This window comes from Canis lupus, chromosome 27 (genome assembly GCF_003254725.2).
Source record: "Canis lupus dingo isolate Sandy chromosome 27, ASM325472v2, whole genome shotgun sequence".
NCBI lineage: Eukaryota > Metazoa > Chordata > Mammalia > Carnivora > Canidae > Canis > Canis lupus.
In genome coordinates this window covers 5,342,685-5,364,132 of record NC_064269.1, presented here as the reverse complement: position 1 = coordinate 5,364,132, position 21,448 = coordinate 5,342,685, and the positions used below count along the sequence as shown (strand labels likewise).

At 45.8% G+C, this 21,448-nt stretch overlaps 1 protein-coding gene across 2 annotated transcripts in view; it reads left to right on the top strand.

Annotated features, from left to right (window-relative positions):
* LOC112678288 (tubulin alpha-1C chain) overlaps positions 1-19,385 on the top strand; it is a 73,458-nt gene extending 54,073 nt beyond the window's left edge. Inside the window, exons 1-4 of one of the 2 annotated variants that reach the window (XM_025477510.3) lie at positions 12,715-12,874; positions 15,635-15,857; positions 16,002-16,150; positions 18,300-19,385. In XM_025477510.3, coding sequence (XP_025333295.1) covers positions 12,872-12,874; positions 15,635-15,857; positions 16,002-16,150; positions 18,300-19,274 — 1,350 coding nt within the window. In that variant the 5' untranslated portion in view covers positions 12,715-12,871 and the 3' untranslated portion in view covers positions 19,275-19,385. Of the gene's footprint in view, positions 1-12,714; positions 12,875-15,634; positions 15,858-16,001; positions 16,151-18,299 lie in introns of those variants that run through there. The other variant, XM_035707193.2, reaches the window with a different exon arrangement.
* Positions 19,386-21,448: the final 2,063 nt, after the last annotated feature.

Genomic DNA, 21,448 nt, shown 5'->3' with positions numbered 1-21,448 from the left:
TTTAGTGAGGAGCTGTGCTCTGGCCAGCAGGCCCTCTGGGGATTACCTGATTTTCCTGGGGCAGGTATCTTTGCTTCACTTTCTATTTACTATTTTTGAGGATATTTTGCAATTCTATTTCTATAGAAAACTTACAGCAATGCAAACTGTTCTTGTGTGACAGAAATGCAAATTACTCCTATCCTGTAGGAAAAAGGAACCTCACAGGGTATGGGAGTTTGGTTTTCGCCTCGTAGGGCATTTTTTAATCTAACCTAGCAGTCTTATTCTAATATTTATAAATACATATCCTGATGAAATATCGCTCCTGTTCAAGTGTTCTTTGTACCACTTTGTCTTTTTCCTTAGTTAACAAATCATAACTATATGCTTATTCTATATTTGTATGAGTCTAATTTTAACTTTTTGAAAATTAGATTTTAACAATTGGTGGGGGCTTGTGGACAATCTCTTCTGATTGCATCTATTTTCGCAGGATGCAAAGATATGAACTGGGAGTGGAAATGGAGAGAAAATTTGGGGGGGTTGAGTGTTGTGAAGAAGATATCAAGACTTTTAGGAAAAAAAAAAGACTTTTAGGAGAGTGGGAAGGTGTAGAGACTAAGGAAATTACACTATGACTGCTGAGCAATGTAAGGCCCACTGGTTCCTAGTCATGAATTTTAAATGGCTGTCAGGATGCCACAGCCATGCCTGCAGGCATGGGGTAGGCAGGTTAGATTTAATCAGGTTTGAGGTTTTGCTAAGTGAGCACAACAAAGAAACTGGAGTAAGGGAGTTGCAGGTGTAAGCAAGAGTACAATTATAGTGATGGACTATGAAAAGAAGGACAGGAAGACACAAGGGGGTAAAGGACAGTAAAAAGGTGGAAGGGTCAATGGCTTGCTTGTCAGTCCTGCTAAAGAAGCATTGGTGGAATTGGCTTTCTCTTGCTGGAAAAGTGGAGGTGGTGGTTGGATACTGGGATGCTTAAAATTGAAATTGTGATGGGGGGGCACTGGATGGGGTGGGGATCCTTATTAGAACTAAGAAGTGAGTGGGAGGATGGAAAGAAAAGTACGAGTGTGAATAAAAGGAGATTTACGGTAGTAACTCAAGCAGGAAATGACACTATGGTGGTTTAGTGCTAATTTGTGTAAATAAAGAGTGAAGGGTCAAGAAAAGGGGGTAATTTGTAAACCAAGATCTAGGGGACTGTGAGCAAGAATAAAAACTAGGGCACAAGTGCATGGGATTAGTATTAATAAAATTGGAGGGGGCCCTAATGAGATAAGAGGGAGGATAATATCAGGAACAAGAAAGAAATAGAGACATTTGTTGAAGGATGGGATAAAGCTGTTGGAGCTCAGGTTAGATCCCTTAATCCTATCACTAAATTAGGAATCTAGGTTATCTGCTATGAGTGAACGGGTAAGAGTAGATTAGGGGTTTAAATGATATAGAAGAGATTGGGAGCAGCTGGTATGCCATGCCTTGGGAAATGAGTAAAAGAGATGAGTCAAAGAAATCATACAGCATGTGGGGCAGAGAAGGATGTGAGAAGTTGAAGTCCTTGAGGAAGTTGAGAGATTATCTTAATCTCCTATGTCTCTGTAAATGTGGAAAACACAGTATGCTACTTATATGGGTTAATGTATATAATTTACATGGATTACAAGGTTGAAATTTTACCAGTGTTTGCCACGGCAAGCACTACAACAATGGTGCCTGTAAATTCGTCTTGAGCTCTGGAACCCCATACTTACTACTTACTCCTTACTCAACTAGCCCTTGCTATTTGTGTGTTCTGAAGGTATCCAGAACTCTCTAAGGGAAAGCCAAAAACAATCTTACTTCAACCTTACCTCAAAAAAATAAACAGAAGTAACCCTCCCCATCTCCTCTATTTCCTATCATGATTACCAGCCTAGACTCCAGAGATAGAAAACTCAAAGCCTTTTCATGTCCCTCATTCCCCGATCCAATTAGACACCAATTTCTACACTGTGAACAACCCTCAAAGCTTGCTCCTCCTCCTATTAGGTTTGCTTGCAACTGTCCAAAATCTTAGGAGATTTACAGATTCCAAACTGAGACGTGGGAGAGTGAGGCAGAGTGGTCACTTCCCACTCCCAGCATAGAGGGAACCAGCTCTCTCCCAGGTCAAATTCACACATGCTCCTGGATGACTAAGCTCTGCTGGGCTCCTGGGCTCCAGTTCCAGTTTATGCAGTAGCACAACCTGTGGTCCCACATTAATACTCAGAGCCTTGTTTTATTTTTTTAATTTTTTAAAAAATATTTTTTAAATTTATTCACAAGAGACACAGAGGGAGAGGCAGAGACATAGGCAGAGGGAGAAGCAGGCTCCCTGTGGGGAGCCCAATGCAGGACCCCAGGATCACACCCTGAGCCAAAACAAAGGCAGATGCTTAACCACCCTGGGAGCCACCCAGGTGTCCCAAGATCTTTAAAAAAAAAAAAAAAGAAAAAGAAGAATGTAATTTTGCGTTTCTAGATGATCTTTATGTTTTCAGAGCACTATATAAAATTAATGCATTACAATAAGGAAACTTTAGAGGCCATCCACTCAGTCAGTTGTGCTATAACTAGTATCCAGATCTCCCAAATCCCAATCCAGTGATCTATTTAGAGGGCTGTTTTAAAGCAGGTATTGTCCTCACACTGCTGATGGGGAAAGTCAGACACTATACAGCTAGGGACCTTGCCAAAGGTTGTGCTGCTTAATCACACTAGAAACCAGAATTCCCAGTTCCTAGTAGTTATAATGGCTCTGAGAGTTTACACTCTTGTCATTGAGGAGTCAATAAAGTCTTAACTTCAATATTTGTGATTCCTAATCTTTACTTTCCCTAACCACTCCTCACCCCCAACCACGTCTTTCCTTGTGTGTTTTATTCTGTCCTCGTCTCCGACTCTTTTTGCTTACTAAGTAAATAACCAACCACTACTTTTCCTGACATCTGGACTTCGTCTTCTTTGGCTTCCTTAACAATGCGCTTGGGGTTAGGCTGCGTCTTTGCTCAGGCTGCTATAGCAAAATACCATAAACTAAAACAAACAAACAAACAAACAAAACCATAAACTGAATGGCTAACAACAGAAATTTATTTCACAGCTCCTGAGACCGAAAGTCTGAGTTCTCCATGTCAGCATGGCTGAGTTCCAGTGAGGACCCTTTTCTAGGGTGCAGACTATCATTTTATTATATCCTCACATAAGAGAGCTCTCAAGGGTCCTTTGATAAGGGCACTAATCCCATTCACGAGGACTCCACCTCATGACCTAATTACCTTTAGAAGCCCCACCTCCTATTTCTATCATAGTGGAGGTTGGAATTTCAGTATATGAATTTGGGGGCACGCATTAAATCCACTGCAGGCAGTCTGGGTCTTCAAAAGGCCTTGACCACCCACTGAACCCCCAATCCAATGACTGAACTAGCATCAAGGAAACAAGTTTCATAGCTTGTTAGGTGACCTACATTCCAGGTTAGTTTTTTTTTTTTTTCCTTTGGAGCAACTTTGATTTACTATCAGTCATTTCAGGCATAGTAAAGCAGAAGGGCATTCTGAATGTAAAATGTCTTTGTTTTGAGCACAAAGGATTCCTTCCTTCTCTTTTTCTTTTCCCACAATACAGGAACTGGGCTCTGTCCCTTGGGTTTGGTACAAATAAACCAAGCTGCTGAAGGAACAGGGTAAGCAAGTTGATTTTTGTAGTTACAGGCTGTTCCACATAATCCATTTACAAGGTCAGCAGAGACCACAACTTACCAAAACAAAGAAGTATGTAATCTAAAATGAGGAACTCTTGATCTGTAAGAAAGAAGCAAAAAAACCTTTTGGGGTTTCTAAAATAGCTTATATTCCTGACTCTATTGGAACAAAATATGCTGGAGGGTAAGGAAAAAAGTACATGGACTAGAGGGTCAAAATAGCAAAGTGCCCGTGAGTACAGGGCCGCATATGTTAGAACTCTGCACCAGCCTTCCTTGGTGTCTTATAATTGAAAGGTTTGGGGATTTCAACATGTAATTAAAGTTGTAGATATAAAAGTGGTTCTTTATTAATGTTTTTTGGGGAGAAAACAGTGGATCAGAAATGAGGGTCTTAAAACCTGAGGAAAGAAGTGAGGATCCCAGAGAGGAAGGCTGGACTAGAGGCAGCATGGGCCAATGTGTGACTTTATTTTATTTTCTAAAGATTTTATTTATGCATGAGAGACACACACAGAGAGAGAGGCAGAGACACAGGCAGAGGGAGAAGCAGGCTCCACGCAGGGAGCCCAACGTGGGACCCAATCCCGGGACTCCAGGATCACGCCCTGAGCCGAAGACAGGCACCAAACCGCTGAGTCACCCAGGGATCCCCCAAGGTGTGATTTTAGATAAGTTATTTAACCCCATGAATCTCAATGTCTTCTTCTGTAAAATGGAGGTACCAAGCACTCCTACCTCACAGGAGTGTTGTGAAGAACAAAGTAAAGCTGTAAACTTCTCCATCTGGAGATGAAAGCACAGAATAGTGACACTGGTACCAGTGGTGGAGATGCTGGGAGAGGGGGATGGTAAAGGAGCTGGGGACTTTTATAAGCCAAGAAATAAAAGGATTGTGAAAGAATGAATAGATTGGGATTGGAGGGCTAGGAGATAACCCTGAAAGGCTGAATTGGGAAGAGAAGCCAGGCTGGGCTTTTGGGCTTTGGTTGGCTGTGGAGAGAGGGTTCAGCCTAAAGCAAGAGAATGAACCCAGCTAGGAGACCAAAACCAAACCAAACCAAACAAACAAAACGTAAAAAGAAAAGGCTTTTTTTTTTTTTTTTTTTTGCCAGGAGTAAAAGAACTAAGAGAAGTGGCTTCGGGAGGGGCATTGGTGGTACAAGTGGTGTGCTGGTACATGTTTAACAATTGGCTGAGAGTGGGGTGAGAGCCTAATTTGTAGTATTCACTGGTTTATTTCTGTGGTGTAAATATAGCCACCATTGCTGATTTCAGGCTTCCCACATGATGTCCAACTGGTTCACAAAAGTCCTGATGACTGGGGATCCCTGGGCGGCTCAGCGGTTTAGCGCCTGCCTTAGGCCCAGTGCGTGATCCTGGAGTCCTGGGATCAAGTCCCACATTGGGCTCCCGGCATGGAGCCTGCTTCTCCCTCCTCCTGTGTCTCTGCCTCTCTCTCTCTCTGTGTCTATCATAAATAAATAAATAAATCTTAAAAAAAAAAAAGTCCTGATGATTGGCTTAATGATTGGCTCTAGCAGACCAATGATGGTCTCTAGCAGACCAATGAGTAGGGGGACTAGCACAAAAGCATAAGGGTTTCAGATTAGGGAGGAGCTCTCTGACTTTAAGAGGCCAAATGCTTTCAGCCAAGTTAAATTAACTACCTGGATAACATGGGATAACACGAGACTGATTCAGCTTTAAATTTTCCAACTATGTATACTTGATGCACTGATATTCCCTAGTATTGAGGTACTACTATACCAATTATGCGGGGGGGGGGCGGGGGACAAATAATTAGTGTACCTAACAATGGTTGGCTTTGTGTCCTGGGGTGGTGCGGTAGTGGGAGGGGGCAGGTGGAGAGATACTTGGAGAAGTAAAAGGGGAAAGATTATCCTGAGAGTCACAGTCTCTAAGTAAATCCCCTACTTTCTCAGCTGCTGGCAAGAAGTTACATTCACAAGGAAAGAAAACTCTCAGGGGCCTTCCACTTTGGGCTGCCTGGGTGCTTTTTAGGTACATGAATAAATACAGTTATTAAATAAACATTGCTATAAATAGGGAAGATTTCCAGACTCCAGCATATGGTCCACTTAGAATAATAATGTCAATAATTGAATTTGAGTATGGTAGCTCCTTTTAATCTTCTGCAGGAGAATTTAACCTGTCTGTCCTAAAGGGATGGGGGCAGGGCAGGGAACAGAGGAATGGTTACTAATTACAGGAAAGATTACAGAGCTTGAGGTAAGAAAGCTTGGCTGTTGTCCACAGAGTGGAAATATTGGGGAGGTACAACCTACTGGGTTGTTTCAGTTAGTCACAGTGAGGAGACAGTGTGAAGTACTGTATTTTTAGGGAATGTAAAGCAGATTAGAATAAGCCCAATGACATGTCTGTGGAAATAAGATGTGAAATTTCAGAAATGAAAGCCAGTCTTCCCTGGTAATCTCTGGAATGGAATGAGCATAGAGTCCTGATAAAGGGGAAGAGGTGCAAAACACTGCTGTGACCACAGGGCAGGAAAGCTTTGAAAGCACGTGTAAGAAAATTATAAAGGTTGCAAATATTTTCAGAATAAAGAATAGGAAGTGCAGCCTAAAAATCTAAGAATTATTTTCCCCATGAAAGAAAATAACGTATTGCCTAGAGGGATGCCTGGGTGGCTCAGCAGGTAAGCGTCTGACTTTGGCCCAGGCATGATCCTGGAGTCCTGGGATGGAGACCCACGTCGGGCTCCCTGCATGGGGCCTGCTTCTCTCTGTGCCTGTGTCTCTCTGCCTCTCTCTCTGTGTCTCTCATGAATAAATAAATACAATCTTAAAAAAAAAAAAAAGGTATTCCCTAGAAGATAATCTGCTCTTCTGTATTTACAAAAGGGTGCAAAAAAAAAATCTCAAAGTACAGAGATTTTTTTTTTTAAGATAAAACATGCTTGTAAAGAAGGTAGTTGAACCTAACTGCATGGAGTCCTAGCTCTCCTTTCGAGGTCTTCTTTTGATTTTATTTATTTATTCATGAAAGACATTGAAAGAGAGAGAGGCAGAGACATAGGCAGAGGGAGAAGCAGGCTCCCTGCTGGGAGCCCAATGTAGGACTCCATCCCAGGACCCCGGGATCATGACCTGAGCCCAAGACATTCTTTTTTTTTTTTCTTTTTTTAAAGATTTTATTTATTTATTCATGAGAGACATACACAGAGAGAGAGAGAGAGAGAGAGAGAGAGAGAGGTGGAGACACAGGCAGAGGGAGAAGCAGACTCCATGCAAGGAGCCCGACGAGGGACTTGATCCTGGGACTCCAGGATTCACGCCCTGGGCTGAAGGCAGGCGCCAAACCGCTGAGCCACCCAGGGATTCCCCCAAGACAGACATTCAGCCGCTGAGCCACCCAGATGCCTCTGAAGGCCTTTTCGTTTTCTTTTCTTTTCTTTTTTTTTAAGATGTTATTTATTTGAGAGAGCGGGTACATGAGCATAACCCGGGGTGGGAGGGTGGAGAGTAGATTCCCTGCTGAGCCCCAATGTGGGGCTCATGCAGGGCAGACGCTTAACCAACTGAACCACCCAGGCACCCCGTCCTTTGGAGATCTTAAAAGTAGGACAAATTCTCCTTTTTCTTGCTATTTTAGTAGTAGCGTTGTCTTAAGACAATAAATTCAATAAGTGACTTTTCTAGGACTTCCTTTCCTTGTGAACTAGTGCCAGTAACAGGCTGACAGAGGCCTAGAAATAAAAGAGGCAACTGTCATTTGAAGCATTTATTCCAAGTTCTTGTGGTTTAAGGTAAATTATTTCAATCTCAGGATCTTATTTCCCACAGTTCTGTAATAGATACCTTTTGTTAAAACTTATCTTTGAAAACTCCAAGGCACTATTGGAGTGGAAAATATTTTATTATAAATTGCTATAGGGAAAATAAATAAATAAATTGCTATAGGGTACAGAATATTCACATACCATTATTATTGTAATCTGTCATTTGTAACTGAACACAAATTATTTAGCATTAGTAGTATCCTAGCTTGGAAAGTGGGAGTTAGACTGAAAAAAGATAAGGTTCAGTTTTCTCTGAATTCTTTCCGCTTTACTAATATCTTGTGGACATGTTGTAGGACGGTGAGCCAGAGGAGGTATGCCACTATTTCTCTAATGCAGTGTAAGACTCCAGCAAAAGCCCCATCTGTAAGTATTGATCTAATGTACTGGTGGTTGTTAGAAGGACCTGACTTGAATGAAACTTTTTTTTTCAACTTGGCTCATTTTGGAACAGTTCATATGTACAGCAGAAGCTTAGGTCACAGTATCACGGAATGTCAGGGCTGGAAGAGGCCTTAGAGATGAACCTGTCCAATCCCCTCATATCCTACATGGGATTCTGGGGCCCAACAGAGGAGAAATCCCCGTCCAAAGTTATATTGCCTAAAGTAGCAGAGCACTGGCTCTCTGTTTTTGTTTTTGTTTTTAAGAATTTATTTATCTATTCATAAGAGACACAGAGACACAGGCAGAGGGAGAAGCAGGCTCCGTGCAGGGAGCCCGATACAGAACTCAATTCCGGGACTCGATCACGCCCTGAGCTGAAGGCAGACGCTCAATTGCTGAGCCACCCAGGCATCCCCTGGCTCTCTGTTAATAATTCAACATCTTTATGGTGAATTCTAGAAAATTTCAACTAGAAAGTAAGACTTGCTTCTGCCTCTTCTCATTCAGTAATTTTTAGACCCATAAAGACCTGTTTACATAAAGGTTAAATTTTTAACTGTCCACTCAGGGAAGAGATTCTTTTTTCCTCCAAAACAATCCAGCAGGGGGCAACAAACTTAAATATGGATCCCAATGCTGAAAATGATTTTCAAATGCAAGAGGATGCATCTTCATCTCTAATTTTGTCCTCCATACCACCATCACCTCCAACAATAACAGCTACAGATTTATTGCTTTACTATGCATATATGCTATGTATTATTTATCTCATTTAGTCCTCCCAACAGTGTATCTACCTTTAAGTTATGCATTATTGCCATTTTATATGGGAGGAGATTTAGATTATGAAATTTGCTTGAGGACCCACAGCTAGAAAACAAAAACAAAAACCAGAATCCAAATCAAGGTAATCAGGACTGCAAAGTCCTTAAACATAGTGAAGTTCCTCAAAGGCTATCTGCTTAAATATGAGGTAGTCAAGAGTGAAAAGAAAAATGAAGGTATTTTGTTAATGAATCATATGAGAAACAATCTAAAAATAAAATGCCTATTGTTTTTATTTTATTTTTAAGATTTTATTTATTCATGAGAGACAGAGAGAGAGAGAGAGAGGCAGAGACACAGGCAGAGGGAGAAGCAGGCTCCATGCAGGGAGCCGGACACAGGACTTGATGCCAGGGCTCCAGGATCAGGCCTTGGACTAAAGGTGGCACCAAACTGCTGAGCCACCCGGGCTGCCCTGCCTATTGTTTTTAAATTGCCATAGTGAACTATTCTCATTAGGGTTACGAATGACCTCCATGTGACTAAATATTTTTTTTAATTTATTTTTTATTTTTATTTTTTTTTATTTATGATAGTCACAGAGAGAGAGAGAGAGAGAGGCAGAGACATAGGCAGAGGGAGAAGCAGGCTCCATGCACCGGGAGCCCGATGTGGGATTCGATCCCGGGTCTCCAGGATCGCGCCCTGGGCCAAAGGCAGGCGCCAAACCACTGCGCCACCCAGGGATCCCCATGTGACTAAATCTAATAGTCATTTTGGAGTTCTTTGCTTTCTTGACTTATCAGTGGCATTTGACTCTGCTAATCATCTCTTTTCCCTTGTTTCCAGGACCTCACACTCTTGGGTTTCCTCCTAACTCACTGGCTGCTCCTTTTTGGTGTCCTTTACTGGTTCTTTGTCTTTTCCCAGAGCTCAATACTTGGTCCTCTTCTCTTGTGTTTCTTTTTTTTTTTTTTTTTCTCTTGTGTTTCTGTAGTCACTCTGATCACATCTCACACAACGTCATGACTGAGGATGGCATTTAGATGTCTGTCTCTACCCAGATCTCTCTCCTTTGAGATCCAGACTCATATCCAGCTGGGTCTTGGGCATCTCCACCTCCATGACTCCAAGACATCAACATCTTGACTTAACATGACCCCAAATAACCCTTGATATCTACACCTTCCAAGCCTGGCCCATTCTCAGCCTTTTGCCCCTGTTTTTTTTTTTTTTTTCTTTTGCCTCTGTTGATGGCAAATCCATCTCTTACTCATTCAGGCTGTAAACTAGACTAATCCTTGGCTGCTCTTTCCCTCCATGTGAGCCTCTGGCTTTATCTATCGAATGTAGCCAACTCTAACCACTTTTCACTAATTCCTCTGCTTCAACTCTGGTCAGCAGCACTCTAGTCATCTCTCAAAAAGGATTATGGCAATGAGTTATCATCTTAAGATAGCTTCCTGCTTCTACCTGTCCTTTCCTATAATCTGTTCTCAACACAACAACGAAAGAACCAAAGTGATCTTTTAAGAAAAGGCAATTAGGTCATGCCGGTTCTATGTTTTCAACCCTGTTAGCTCCCCATATCAGAGTAAAAGTCACAGGACTTGCAGCTGCTTACAAGAAGCCATAAGATCTGGCTCCTGTTTCCTCTCCAGCCTCATCCTCTACTATTCATCTTTTCCAGCCAAGCTGGCCTCCCAGCTCTTCCTTCCAGGAACACTAAAGGGTCACTCTTGCTTGGGAAGGTGGAGTTAGAGGATCCTATGTTCCAGCTGCTCATTGTTAGCCACTTGGCTAATCCCTCATGACCTTCAAGTCTTTTTTCAAATCTCAGGTATCCTTAAGGGCTAACCCCCACCGTCTTGTTTATATTGCAACCCCTCCCCTCACTCCACCCTCTCAGCGCTCTCATTCCACTTTGCTCAGTATTTTCCTATAGCCGTCTTATGCACTTTCACCTTCTAATGACTTTTACGATTTGCTTATTTACTGTGTTCATTGCTTCTTTCCTCCTATCCCTCCTAGAACATAAGCTCTATGAGGCAGAGATCTGTCCATTTTGTTCACATACATATACCCAGGAACCCTAAAACTGTGCTGAATGTATTTGTGGAACGAATAAAAAGTTGACATGCTTTACCAATTAAGACTAAAATATTTAGGGCAGGGGATCCCTGGGTGGCTCAGCGGTTTGGCGCCTGCCTTTGGCCCAGGGCCCGATCCTGGAGTCCCAGGATGAAGTCCAGCATCGAGCTTCCTGCATGGAGCCTGCTTCTCCCTCTGCCTGTGTCTCTGCCTCTTTTTCTCTCTCTCTCTCTCTCTGTGTCTCTCATGAATAAATAAGTAAAATCTTAAAAAAAAAAAGACTGAAATATTTAACAACAGACTATGATGCCAGTTATTCCAATTTGCAGAATATCCTGCCAAACAATAGGTGTTCAATCAACATTTGATGATAGAACTGTGGTACTATCGTTTGAAAAGGAGTCTCTGTACATATTTCCACAGCATTCACTTTGTGTCTAGGAGGTGGAGTGTATCTTGAGTTCTACCTTTTCTGTACCCAAAGCCCATTTTTCTTTTCATTCTGCCTTTTTCTACTTTGGGAAAAAGTCCTTGTAACTTCTATTCTGTAGAGCACTTTTGCTCTCTGAATATTTCATAAACCCCATCACCCATAGACGGTGTAGAGAGCTAAGATAACACGGTGAAGTTGCAGAGAGGGAAACCTTTGCGGAGACGGTGAGCGCGGTATATTGAGCAGGAGGCAGTACAAGGTAATGAGGGCTTATTACTCCATTACTCCAGCGATTTGACCTTCGACTAGTTGAATTCCTCTGAGCCCTAGTTTACTCATCTGTAAAATGGGAATAACTCACAGGGTTTGTCGCAAGGACGAAATGTGATTGACAAGAGTGTGAAAAACCAACTACTCTGAATTGTAAGCAATAAAAAATGGAAGCTATTCTAATAAACTGAAAAAACTGCTTTTGCACCAAGGGGAAGGAGATTGTTGTTAGAGACAAAAAGTTCATTTAAAAGAAGGTAGGAGGGCACCTGGGTGGCTCAGGGGTTGAGCGTCTGCCTTTGGCCCAGGAGGTGGTCCCACATGGGGCTCCCTGCGTGGAGCCTGCTGCTCCCTCGGCCTGTCTCTCTGCCTGTCTGTTATCTCTCATGAATAAATAAGATCTTAAAAAAATAAATAAAAGAAAGTAGGAAAACGAGTAAAGTGGAGAATATCGGCTTCAGGTCAGCTGGTGGTAATGAAGAGCTGGAAGGGGGAGCGAGGCCTGCTCTCTCCGGAATCCCTCAGCTGCGCGAGGAGCCGCGCCAGGGCCCGGCAAGGCGGGAGCGGCGGCCTCGCAGGCCCGGGGCGGCGGGGATGGCTGCAGGTCCCGCCGGCCGCCGCTCCGGGGTCGAGACCCCTCTCCCGGCCGTGGCCTCGCCCGCCTGACACCGCGCCCCGGAACCCACTGAGGGCAGGGCACAGGCTTCGCCTTCCTTTTCCTTCCAATCGCCGTCTCCGTCCTCTTCCCCGCCTCACCCGCCCGCCCCGGCCCCGGGACGTGCTCTCCCTTCCTAGGTCTGGCTCCTTCCGAAAGTTTGGTTTGAACTTTTGAACCCACCAATCAGCGCCGCGCGCCTCTCCTGTGTGCGCGGGCGGACGCCGCGGGGCTTGGGGGCGGGGCCGCGGGAGGGGCGGGGCCAGCGGGGCTTGGGGGCGGGGCCTGCCGGGGGGCCAGGGGCTTGGGGGCGGGGCCTGCCGGGGGGCCGGGGGCTTGGGGGCGGGGCGGGGGCCGGGGGCTTGCAGGTGGTGCTGCAGAGAGGCGGGGCCTGCGGAGGCCTCGGGGGGCTGGAGGCGGTGCCGCAGAGCCGGGCGGGGGCCTGCGGGGCGGGGCCTGCCGGAGGCCCCGGGGCTTGGGGGCGGCCCGCAGAGCGGGGCGGGGGCCTGCGGGGGCCTCCGGGCTGGGGCTGGAGGCGGCGCCGCGGAGCCGGGCGGGGTCCGGTGCCCGCCCCCTGGCCACGTGGCCGGGGAGGGTATATAGGGTCCCTCGGGGCCGTCCCGCCTCTGACCACTTCTCCCCCGGACTCCTTGGAAGTCTGTTAGTGGGAGAAACTTGTCGCCGTCCCCTCGCCGCCTCCGGCCCCAAGGAGCCCTTGAAGTCTCAGTCATGGTGAGTGGGGTCCCCGGGACGTGGCGGGGGTGAGAGCAGTCGGAAGGGGCGCTGGAGCCCGGGTGCACGTGGGGCCGCGTCCCGGACGCCGCCAAGTAAACTGGCTTCTGATGGCGGGGCCGGGAGAGCCGAGCTCACCGGCAAACTTCTCCAGGCCCGGAAACGCGGCTAGGACCCTGTTGGGGGCAGCGGAGGGCCCTCGCGATGCTGGTGCGAGGGCGTCGCCCCAAGGCCCGTCACAGCCCCGGGCGCACCAGGGTGAGCCCTCCCGATGGCCCCCAAGGACTTGCCGACACCTGCACTCCCTCCCCTCCGTTCCCCCGAGTGACCTCACCGTGCCAGCCCCTTACGCACCGGAGCCCTGGAGCCCTGGAGCCCTGGGTGCGCGCCGGCACCGAAGGTGCGTCCGCTCCCTGGCGCCCCCTGTCCAGCGCCCGGTGACTCCCTGCTGAGTCACCTGTGGCTGGTCCCCGGGGAGAGCTTCCAGTTGCATCAGTCCACCTGCAGGGTGTAGGCAGGCTGCTCCTTTTAAGGGAATTATATTGACCGTCACGTTGTCGAATTTTGCAATTCTAGTGTTAACGTGGGATGTTTATAGCTGAAGCTTTGCACTTGGGCCAGGTTTCTAAAAACTCCTTAGAACAGATATTTTCTTATAAAACCGCGAGTAAACAGGTACTAACAATGTGTTCTTAGAAGGTCTGTTAGAGGTCTATCTCAAGTAAACCAGGTTTTTAAGTTACTATATGTGTATCAAATGTTTCAAAAATATTTCTCCGTAAAGAGAAGGGGATACAGTGAACAGACCAGCCACCCTCTTCAGAGGCCACTACAGTTCTCAAAACTAAATCTGACTGTAACAAATTGGCTTAAGTGCTTTTCAGCAAGGGAGACCAAAAGATCGTGGTAAAAGTGTGATTCAGAAAGTAGTGGGCCTGTTTAGAGTAGGGCGGGAGGGCAACAGCAGGGGACCCATTTCGGCAAACACTGGCTAGGTTAATATATGAGAGACCTAGAGAGGCAAAGACCTAGGCAGAGGGAGACCTAGGCTCCCTGCAGGGAGCCGGATGCAGGACTCCCATCCCAGGACCCCGGTTCACCACCTGAGCCAAAAGCAGACTCAACCACTGAACCACCCAGGTGAACCTCTCTTTACAAGAGACAGTGGCTGCTTAACCAGGGAAAGCTAGACTAAGTGACTCTCACCTGTGTCTCACCTCGCCTCCTGAGTGGCCAGGGGAGAGTGGAGGGCAAGCAGTGGCCATGGTCTAAACGAGAAAGTAGTTACACACAATGAAAGAAAATTTTTTGGGCTCAAAAGTCAGTAGAAGAAACACTTCATTAGAATGAAAGGCTCTTCTCAAATACTTTATCTCCTTGGACCTGGAGCTGTCATGGGCATATCTCTCCTGGGCTGTAGAATTTACAAAGTCCACTTAAAGGTAAATATGATGCAATGGTAAATAGTCATAGGTTCATTAGAACAAACAACTCCCCTTTCTCCCACAGCCCTAGAGCTGGGCGAGCAGATGCAGGTAATGAGCCAGGTGATGTGGTCAGGAGACCATGGGTGTTTTATGAGGAGTGTAGGCGGGAAGGAGGGGATGAGAAGTCAAAGGTTGTGGGTGATTGGGATTTTTATTATCTCAGGTTATTAAACTAGGCCCTTTGAGATCTTTGAGTGGTGTTGAGTTTTCTCTAGTTTCCTGTTAGCAGCTTTAAAAAAACTTTGAAGCCCTCTTATTGGGAAAATGTGAAGGGAGATATTTGGTGTTAATATTTTGAAAGTCCTCTGTTGGTCTCCAAAGCTACTTACAATGAGATACAATAAACTCCCATTTTTCATTTTCCTCTTAAATCTGGGGGCATAGATTCTGTCTTCGTGGCCTTATTTTACTAGGCAGGAATGAGTTTGGTAACTTATAAATGATCTTGCTCATCAAGTAAAGGAAAACAAACATTTTCCCAATATCATTAAGTTCTTGACACCACAGAATTCTTCCCACAGTGCTAGAGATCTACGTATGTATGTTTGGGTAGGAAAACTAATTTCTTAAGCTATTACTCAGGTCTTCTGGCTTTTATTACCATCTGTCTCCAACCTTGCCTAATCAAGAGGTGTTGATAGTGAAGGAAGAATGTTCTTCCTTAAGGTTGAGTTCTTCCACGGGGCTAAAAAAGCTGCCTCTGACCACAGTTTTTAAAATACAGCTAACTGCTGCTTATCTGGCATTTTCTCCATGAGTCATATGGCTGTAGTTTGCTGGTTTAAGCTGGTTTTAGAGGGAGAGGGAGAAGCTCTTGTCTTTTAAAGAATAGGATTAAAGAGGGACCAGAATGAGCTCAACGGTTGCACAATCACACAGAATGAATCAGAGCTGGAAAGGGGGAATTTTGCATGACTTTAAGGAATCAGCAGGCATATTTCCCAGGAGCTGGGGGAAATGCATTGCTATAGAACTGGCTTAAGTCTTTCTAAAATGGGAGAAACCTGACCTTGAATATCTAATGTGACTACAAAGCAAGGGTCTGATCTCTGGTCTTGCCTAGTAGTTCATTAACATATCTTTGGTTTTGCAAAGCATTTTCTCTGAATTAGTCAGCAATGGCTGTTGCTTGTGAAATAAACCTTGGGCAGGAGTGACTTCCAGAAAGGTGATGATCTATCCTGAAGGTTAATTAGTCACTTAGGTATGAATCATTCCTGAATGTCCCATCTGATCTGTCATATTCTGACATTTTCCTTTCTTCTTGCCACAGCGTGAGTGCATCTCCATCCACGTTGGCCAGGCAGGTGTCCAGATCGGCAATGCCTGCTGGGAGCTCTATTGCCTGGAACACGGCATTCAGCCCGATGGCCAGATGCCAAGTGACAAGACCATTGGGGGAGGAGATGACTCCTTCAACACCTTCTTCAGTGAGACGGGCGCTGGCAAGCATGTGCCCAGGGCAGTGTTTGTAGACCTGGAGCCCACAGTCATTGGTGAGTTGGCCTCAGTAACCCAAGTGAGCTCCCGGGGCACTGGGGCAGGAGGTCTGTCTGAGGCTCCATTGACAGACAGCCTGGGGGTGAGCAGGGTCATGCAGGTTGTTAGTGATGGGTGGCCACCTTGTTTTCCTTTTCCAGATGAAGTTCGCACTGGCACCTACCGCCAGCTCTTCCACCCTGAGCAGCTCATCACAGGCAAGGAAGATGCTGCCAATAACTATGCCCGAGGGCACTACACCATTGGCAAGGAGATCATTGACCTTGTCTTGGACCGAATTCGGAAGCTGGTAAACATTGTTTTATTTAGAGTGGGATGAGAGTTTTCTCTTACAGCTTTAAGAGAGACCACACCAGAGGAGTCCTCCTTTCGCACACTAAAATGACCCTTTGAGTGCTTACGAGATTTTAAACCAGATGGTCCTGGGTTATGGGATAAGTATTTGGGGCAGAGTTAAGTGCTCCCTTGCCTATTTCTATGTCTTATAAGGCAGACTTGGCAATTGCTCAAGGAAGTTGGGGCAATTTACCTAAAGTCAAGGTGAGAACCAGAGAGCCTTTTAACAGTTGTATTGATATTTAAGACTATTAAACATCTTTGTTCATAATAATTAACTTCCCTGCTTCAAGTTCAGATGCCCCTGTTAGGTCCTCTTAGTCACATTGAATAGGTGGCAGACTGACATGTAACTAATCGATCAGACTCCAAAAAAACGGATTACGTTACATTTGGTGCCTTACATTAATACAGAAAGTTCAGAGCACAAGAAGCTAGTATAATGCTGACTAGAAATGGCACATGCTGGAAACTTCCAACCACAATGAAAGTGGAATCAAGAGAGCTCCCCTATTAGAGGCTAGTGTCAATCATTGAAACTTGGAAAGTATTGAAATATAATCACAGAAAACAGTCGACTTGCTTTTCCACTAGAGCTCAGGGCCATGTGGACTGGCACCGTGTCAGAAAAATCTTGGGCCACAGTATTCACATCAGTAAAGTTGATAAGTGTTTTGTTTGGATCATTTTAATTAAGTCTGGCAATCAGATGGCTCTTTGCTCCTCAGGCATGTGGGCAGCTTGTAAGTAATTAACCAAAAATTAAGAATAAAGGCTTGGGTAGAGTAGCTTGTCAGGAAAGTCACATTCTAAGCCTAGCCACAACTGGTCTAGTCTGAAAAGAATGGCCTTGCATCATTCACAACTTGAGACTTTTCCAGATGTTTATCATAGTTGTCCTAGCAAAATTGGGGTAATGGTTCCTATGTGTACAAATCAAGCTTCAGCTACGAGCACTGACTTGGAAATCAGGACCTGCCTTTAGGGACAAATAAACTGAGTAAAACCCATGAAGGGTTCTGGAGTAAAGCTGATTACCAAAACAATTGTATTTGTCCTTGGTGTTGTTACTGTGTCCATAGGACGCTTAGTGGATTTAATTGGTAGACTGGAGTCTGCCCTGTACATTGATCCCATTCAGAGTGTGGACCCACAGGAGAAGTAACTGAGCGATTGGTAGAGAATTCCACAAATCTCAGCACTTTCGAGAAGTGACGATTGTCAGCAGAAAAGTCAAGATTATCCTTTCTTAGAACAGCAGTTCGCTTATCAGAATGGCTCAGTTAAGTGGTGGAAAGCCCCAGGGACACTAGGTCTCGCAGGACTGCACGTTACCTTTTGCAGAATCAGTCAATAGGCTTTCTGCTGACTCCCATCGTTCTCGACAACCTGAGGTAGGTTACTATTCTAATTAATAAATGCGAAAACTGAGATTGAGAACTAAACTTGGTCAAAGTCACACAGCAAGGAACTGGTGGAGCCGGATCCAGACCCAGCCAGCCTCCAACACCAGGGCATTGGAACTCGGCTGTTCTCCTATTCCAGCTCAAAAAGTAGCCGCCAGAGTTTTATAAGACCTTTATTGTGTGGGGCTGGTGGTCTCGGGCCTGCCCTTGGTGGCTCTCCAACTGTGAGAAGTTACCCTTGTTCTGCAGTCACAGCAAGGGCACCAGAGGTTGCCTTTCTAGTTAACTAAAACTTTGGCCTTGCATCCATCCCAGACCTCACGATTCCTTTGTCTGCAGAAATGAAAATAGTTCATTTTCAAATAGCTGATATAGCAGATTTTCACCCCTAGGAATTGTGAAGTTTCTCTGAATTTTAGCACTTAGAAGCTCACTACTATCGCTTTCTTGGCAAATATTGTTCAGTCTTGTTTGGAAGATTAAAAAAGATCTCCATCGGGCACCTGGCTGGTTCGGTCAGAACATGTGACGCTTGATCCTCAAAGTCCTGAGTTTGAGCCTTACATTGGGTGTTGAGATTACTTAGATAAATAAAAAACCTAAAATTAAAAAAAAAAATCTCTACCAATATAATTACGGGTTCAGAGAGGTCCTTGCAGCTTTCACCAAGGCTAAAATTAACTTTTCTTTTTGCAGGCTGACCAGTGCACGGGTCTTCAGGGCTTCTTGGTTTTCCACAGCTTTGGCGGGGGAACCGGTTCTGGGTTCACCTCCCTGCTGATGGAACGTCTCTCTGTCGATTATGGCAAGAAGTCCAAGCTAGAGTTCTCCATCTACCCTGCCCCCCAGGTGTCCACAGCTGTCGTAGAGCCCTACAACTCCATCCTCACCACCCACACCACCCTGGAGCACTCTGATTGTGCCTTCATGGTAGACAATGAGGCCATCTATGACATCTGTCGTAGAAACCTCGATATTGAGCGCCCAACTTACACTAACCTTAACCGCCTTATTAGCCAGATTGTGTCCTCCATCACGGCTTCCCTCAGATTTGATGGAGCCCTGAATGTGGATCTGACGGAGTTCCAGACCAACCTGGTGCCCTATCCCCGCATCCACTTCCCTCTGGCCACATATGCCCCTGTCATCTCTGCTGAGAAAGCCTACCATGAACAGCTTACCGTAGCAGAGATCACCAATGCATGCTTTGAGCCAGCCAACCAGATGGTGAAATGTGACCCTCGCCATGGTAAATACATGGCTTGCTGCCTGTTGTACCGTGGTGATGTGGTTCCCAAAGATGTCAATGCTGCCATTGCCACCATCAAGACCAAGCGCAGCATCCAGTTTGTGGACTGGTGCCCCACTGGCTTCAAAGTGGGCATTAACTACCAGCCTCCCACTGTGGTACCCGGTGGAGACCTGGCCAAAGTACAGCGAGCTGTGTGCATGCTGAGCAACACCACAGCCATTGCTGAGGCCTGGGCTCGCCTGGACCACAAGTTTGACCTGATGTATGCCAAGCGTGCCTTTGTTCACTGGTATGTGGGTGAGGGCATGGAGGAAGGAGAGTTTTCTGAGGCCCGTGAGGACATGGCTGCCCTGGAGAAGGATTATGAGGAGGTTGGAGCGGATAGTGCTGAGGGAGAGGATGAGGGTGAAGAGTATTAACCTGTCCGCTACAATTTTACACTCCGTTGTCTTGGGACTGTCTTATTTCTGTTGTGGAAGCTGTCTGTTGTGGTCCTAACTTGTCAATAAAAGTGATGTTTCTATTTTAAATGTCAGGCTGGCTTCTGTATCACAGTAAATACTAGTCTGCTTATTTAAGGCCAACTGGGGATGGAGGAGGCTGGCAGGGGATCACCCAATCATTTGATCAACACTTCAAGTGGCTTCTTTGTGCCATGCACTGTGCTAAGTGGTTTGGCTGTTTCACTTAATTCCTGGATTGATGAGTGGTGATAAAATCCTATCATAAGTGAGGCAGCAAGCTGAGATTGGGCTCCTGCTTCTCAGACTTAAGTGTGGACATGAATCACATGTAGATAGTAAGATGTAGATCCAAATCTGTAGGTCTGAAGTGGAGCTTAGATCCTGCATTTTTTAGCAAACTTCCAGCTCGTGCTCTTGGTCTGCTGGGACTACATGTGAAGTAGCAAGAGGTTAGGTAACGCAGCTAGTAGATGGTGGAGCCAAGATTCAAGGAACCAGCCAGACTAGCAAAACTTGCCGTCGGGATTTAATAATGTTAGTCACGTGGGAAGGGGTTGGAATTGTGCTGATCTATTCCATACTTAGACAAAACCTACAATGGCAAATAAGACTGTACTTTAAGACATTACTGCTTGGAGAAAGTGGAGCTGGCTGAGACGCAAAATTACAGTAGTCACAAGTTACGGTATTGGTACCTGACCCAGTTTAGGTCATGGGGAATATCTGTAGTAGGAAAAAGGAACATTGAATGATGTATGTGTAGGAAAGATTGGAGAGGGAAGATCCCCTAATTTAGACCCTCTTCCAAGTACATGTTAGAAGAAGTGTGGTTGTTGAGAGCAGGAGGGAGTGGAGGGTGGGGGAAGAGGCATGCATCAGTGGCTGCACAGCGTGGTGATGGGTACTCAGGTACCAGTTGTGTGGCCCATAAGGATGAATAAAGCAAAGGGAAAGGGCTGAGCCTCAGGCAGAAGGGAGGAACCAATTTCAGTGCCTGGGTACCAGCCTGAGAGGGAATGCCAAACAGGCGGCAGGAGATGGGGACCGACCGGTACAGAGTTGCAGATGTGTTCACCTTTGCTCCATGACTGACTGTATTCCACTGAGGCTCAGTTCCCTTCTTTCTTTTCCCACTGGTATTTTCACCCCTGACTCTGAGGAAATCATCTAAAAAAACATGCATGTTCCATCTGGGAGCACAGCATTGCTTCCTGCCCAAGATATTTCAATTTCGTGCTCCCAGAGGGTCTTCAGCTTTAGCTTTCATCATTAGAGCAGCCAAGGTTTTAAAAGCCCTTCAGGGCAAGGCCCAGCCCTGACCCGTCCTTGAGCACCAAGGCAGCAATTGCTACTTATCAGATGGGCCAGATTCCTCCTGCCAGACTGTGGGGGGGGGGGGGGGGGGGTCTGGGATGAAAATGAACCTTGGAAAGGCCAGGCAGCCCAGCCACGGAGAGGCACCTGGAGATTTTCCCAATTTGAAAGATCTGCCAATCACCACAGTTGGAGCCCTGGAGGAAACTGGATGCTCATATGCGAGAAGAAGCAGATACATCATCCAGCTTCAGCTGAGCGTGACCCCTCATGGTACCTGAGAGGTCCGTTCTCTAAACCAGCATGTTCCAAGCACAGTGCCCGAGAATGGGGTTTAGGGGTTGCCAAGTATAATCCCTCAGTCTTCAAAACAGCCTGGTGAAACCTGAAAGACAGCCTGAAGCCCCTGGGGCCAATCACCCCTGGCCAGGAATGACCCCTCCAATGACCTCTGTAAACCTTTACAGATAAATTATTTTCTACATGTGCCAAGACGTGAAAAATGTTGGAAACCTTTAAGCAGCTACAATAGTGTGGAGGTGAAAGAAGGTGAGAGAAGAATTTAGTTGAGAAAAAATATTCCAGTGGATCAGAGCCTGGGGAATTGGAAGAGCAAAGGGCTAGGGGCTGGGGAGGGATCTGTCCTTGCATGATTTTTTTTCCCCCTCTCCTGTGTTGGTGAGAGAGTGAATAGAAGTTAGCCTGCAGCAAGAACAAATATACCCCAAGGTCTAGGTCACTGCTTTGTGGCTGACAATCATCTGATCTGCCCTTGAGCACAAATGGAAAGTCTGGACGGATCGGCTGCCATGGCT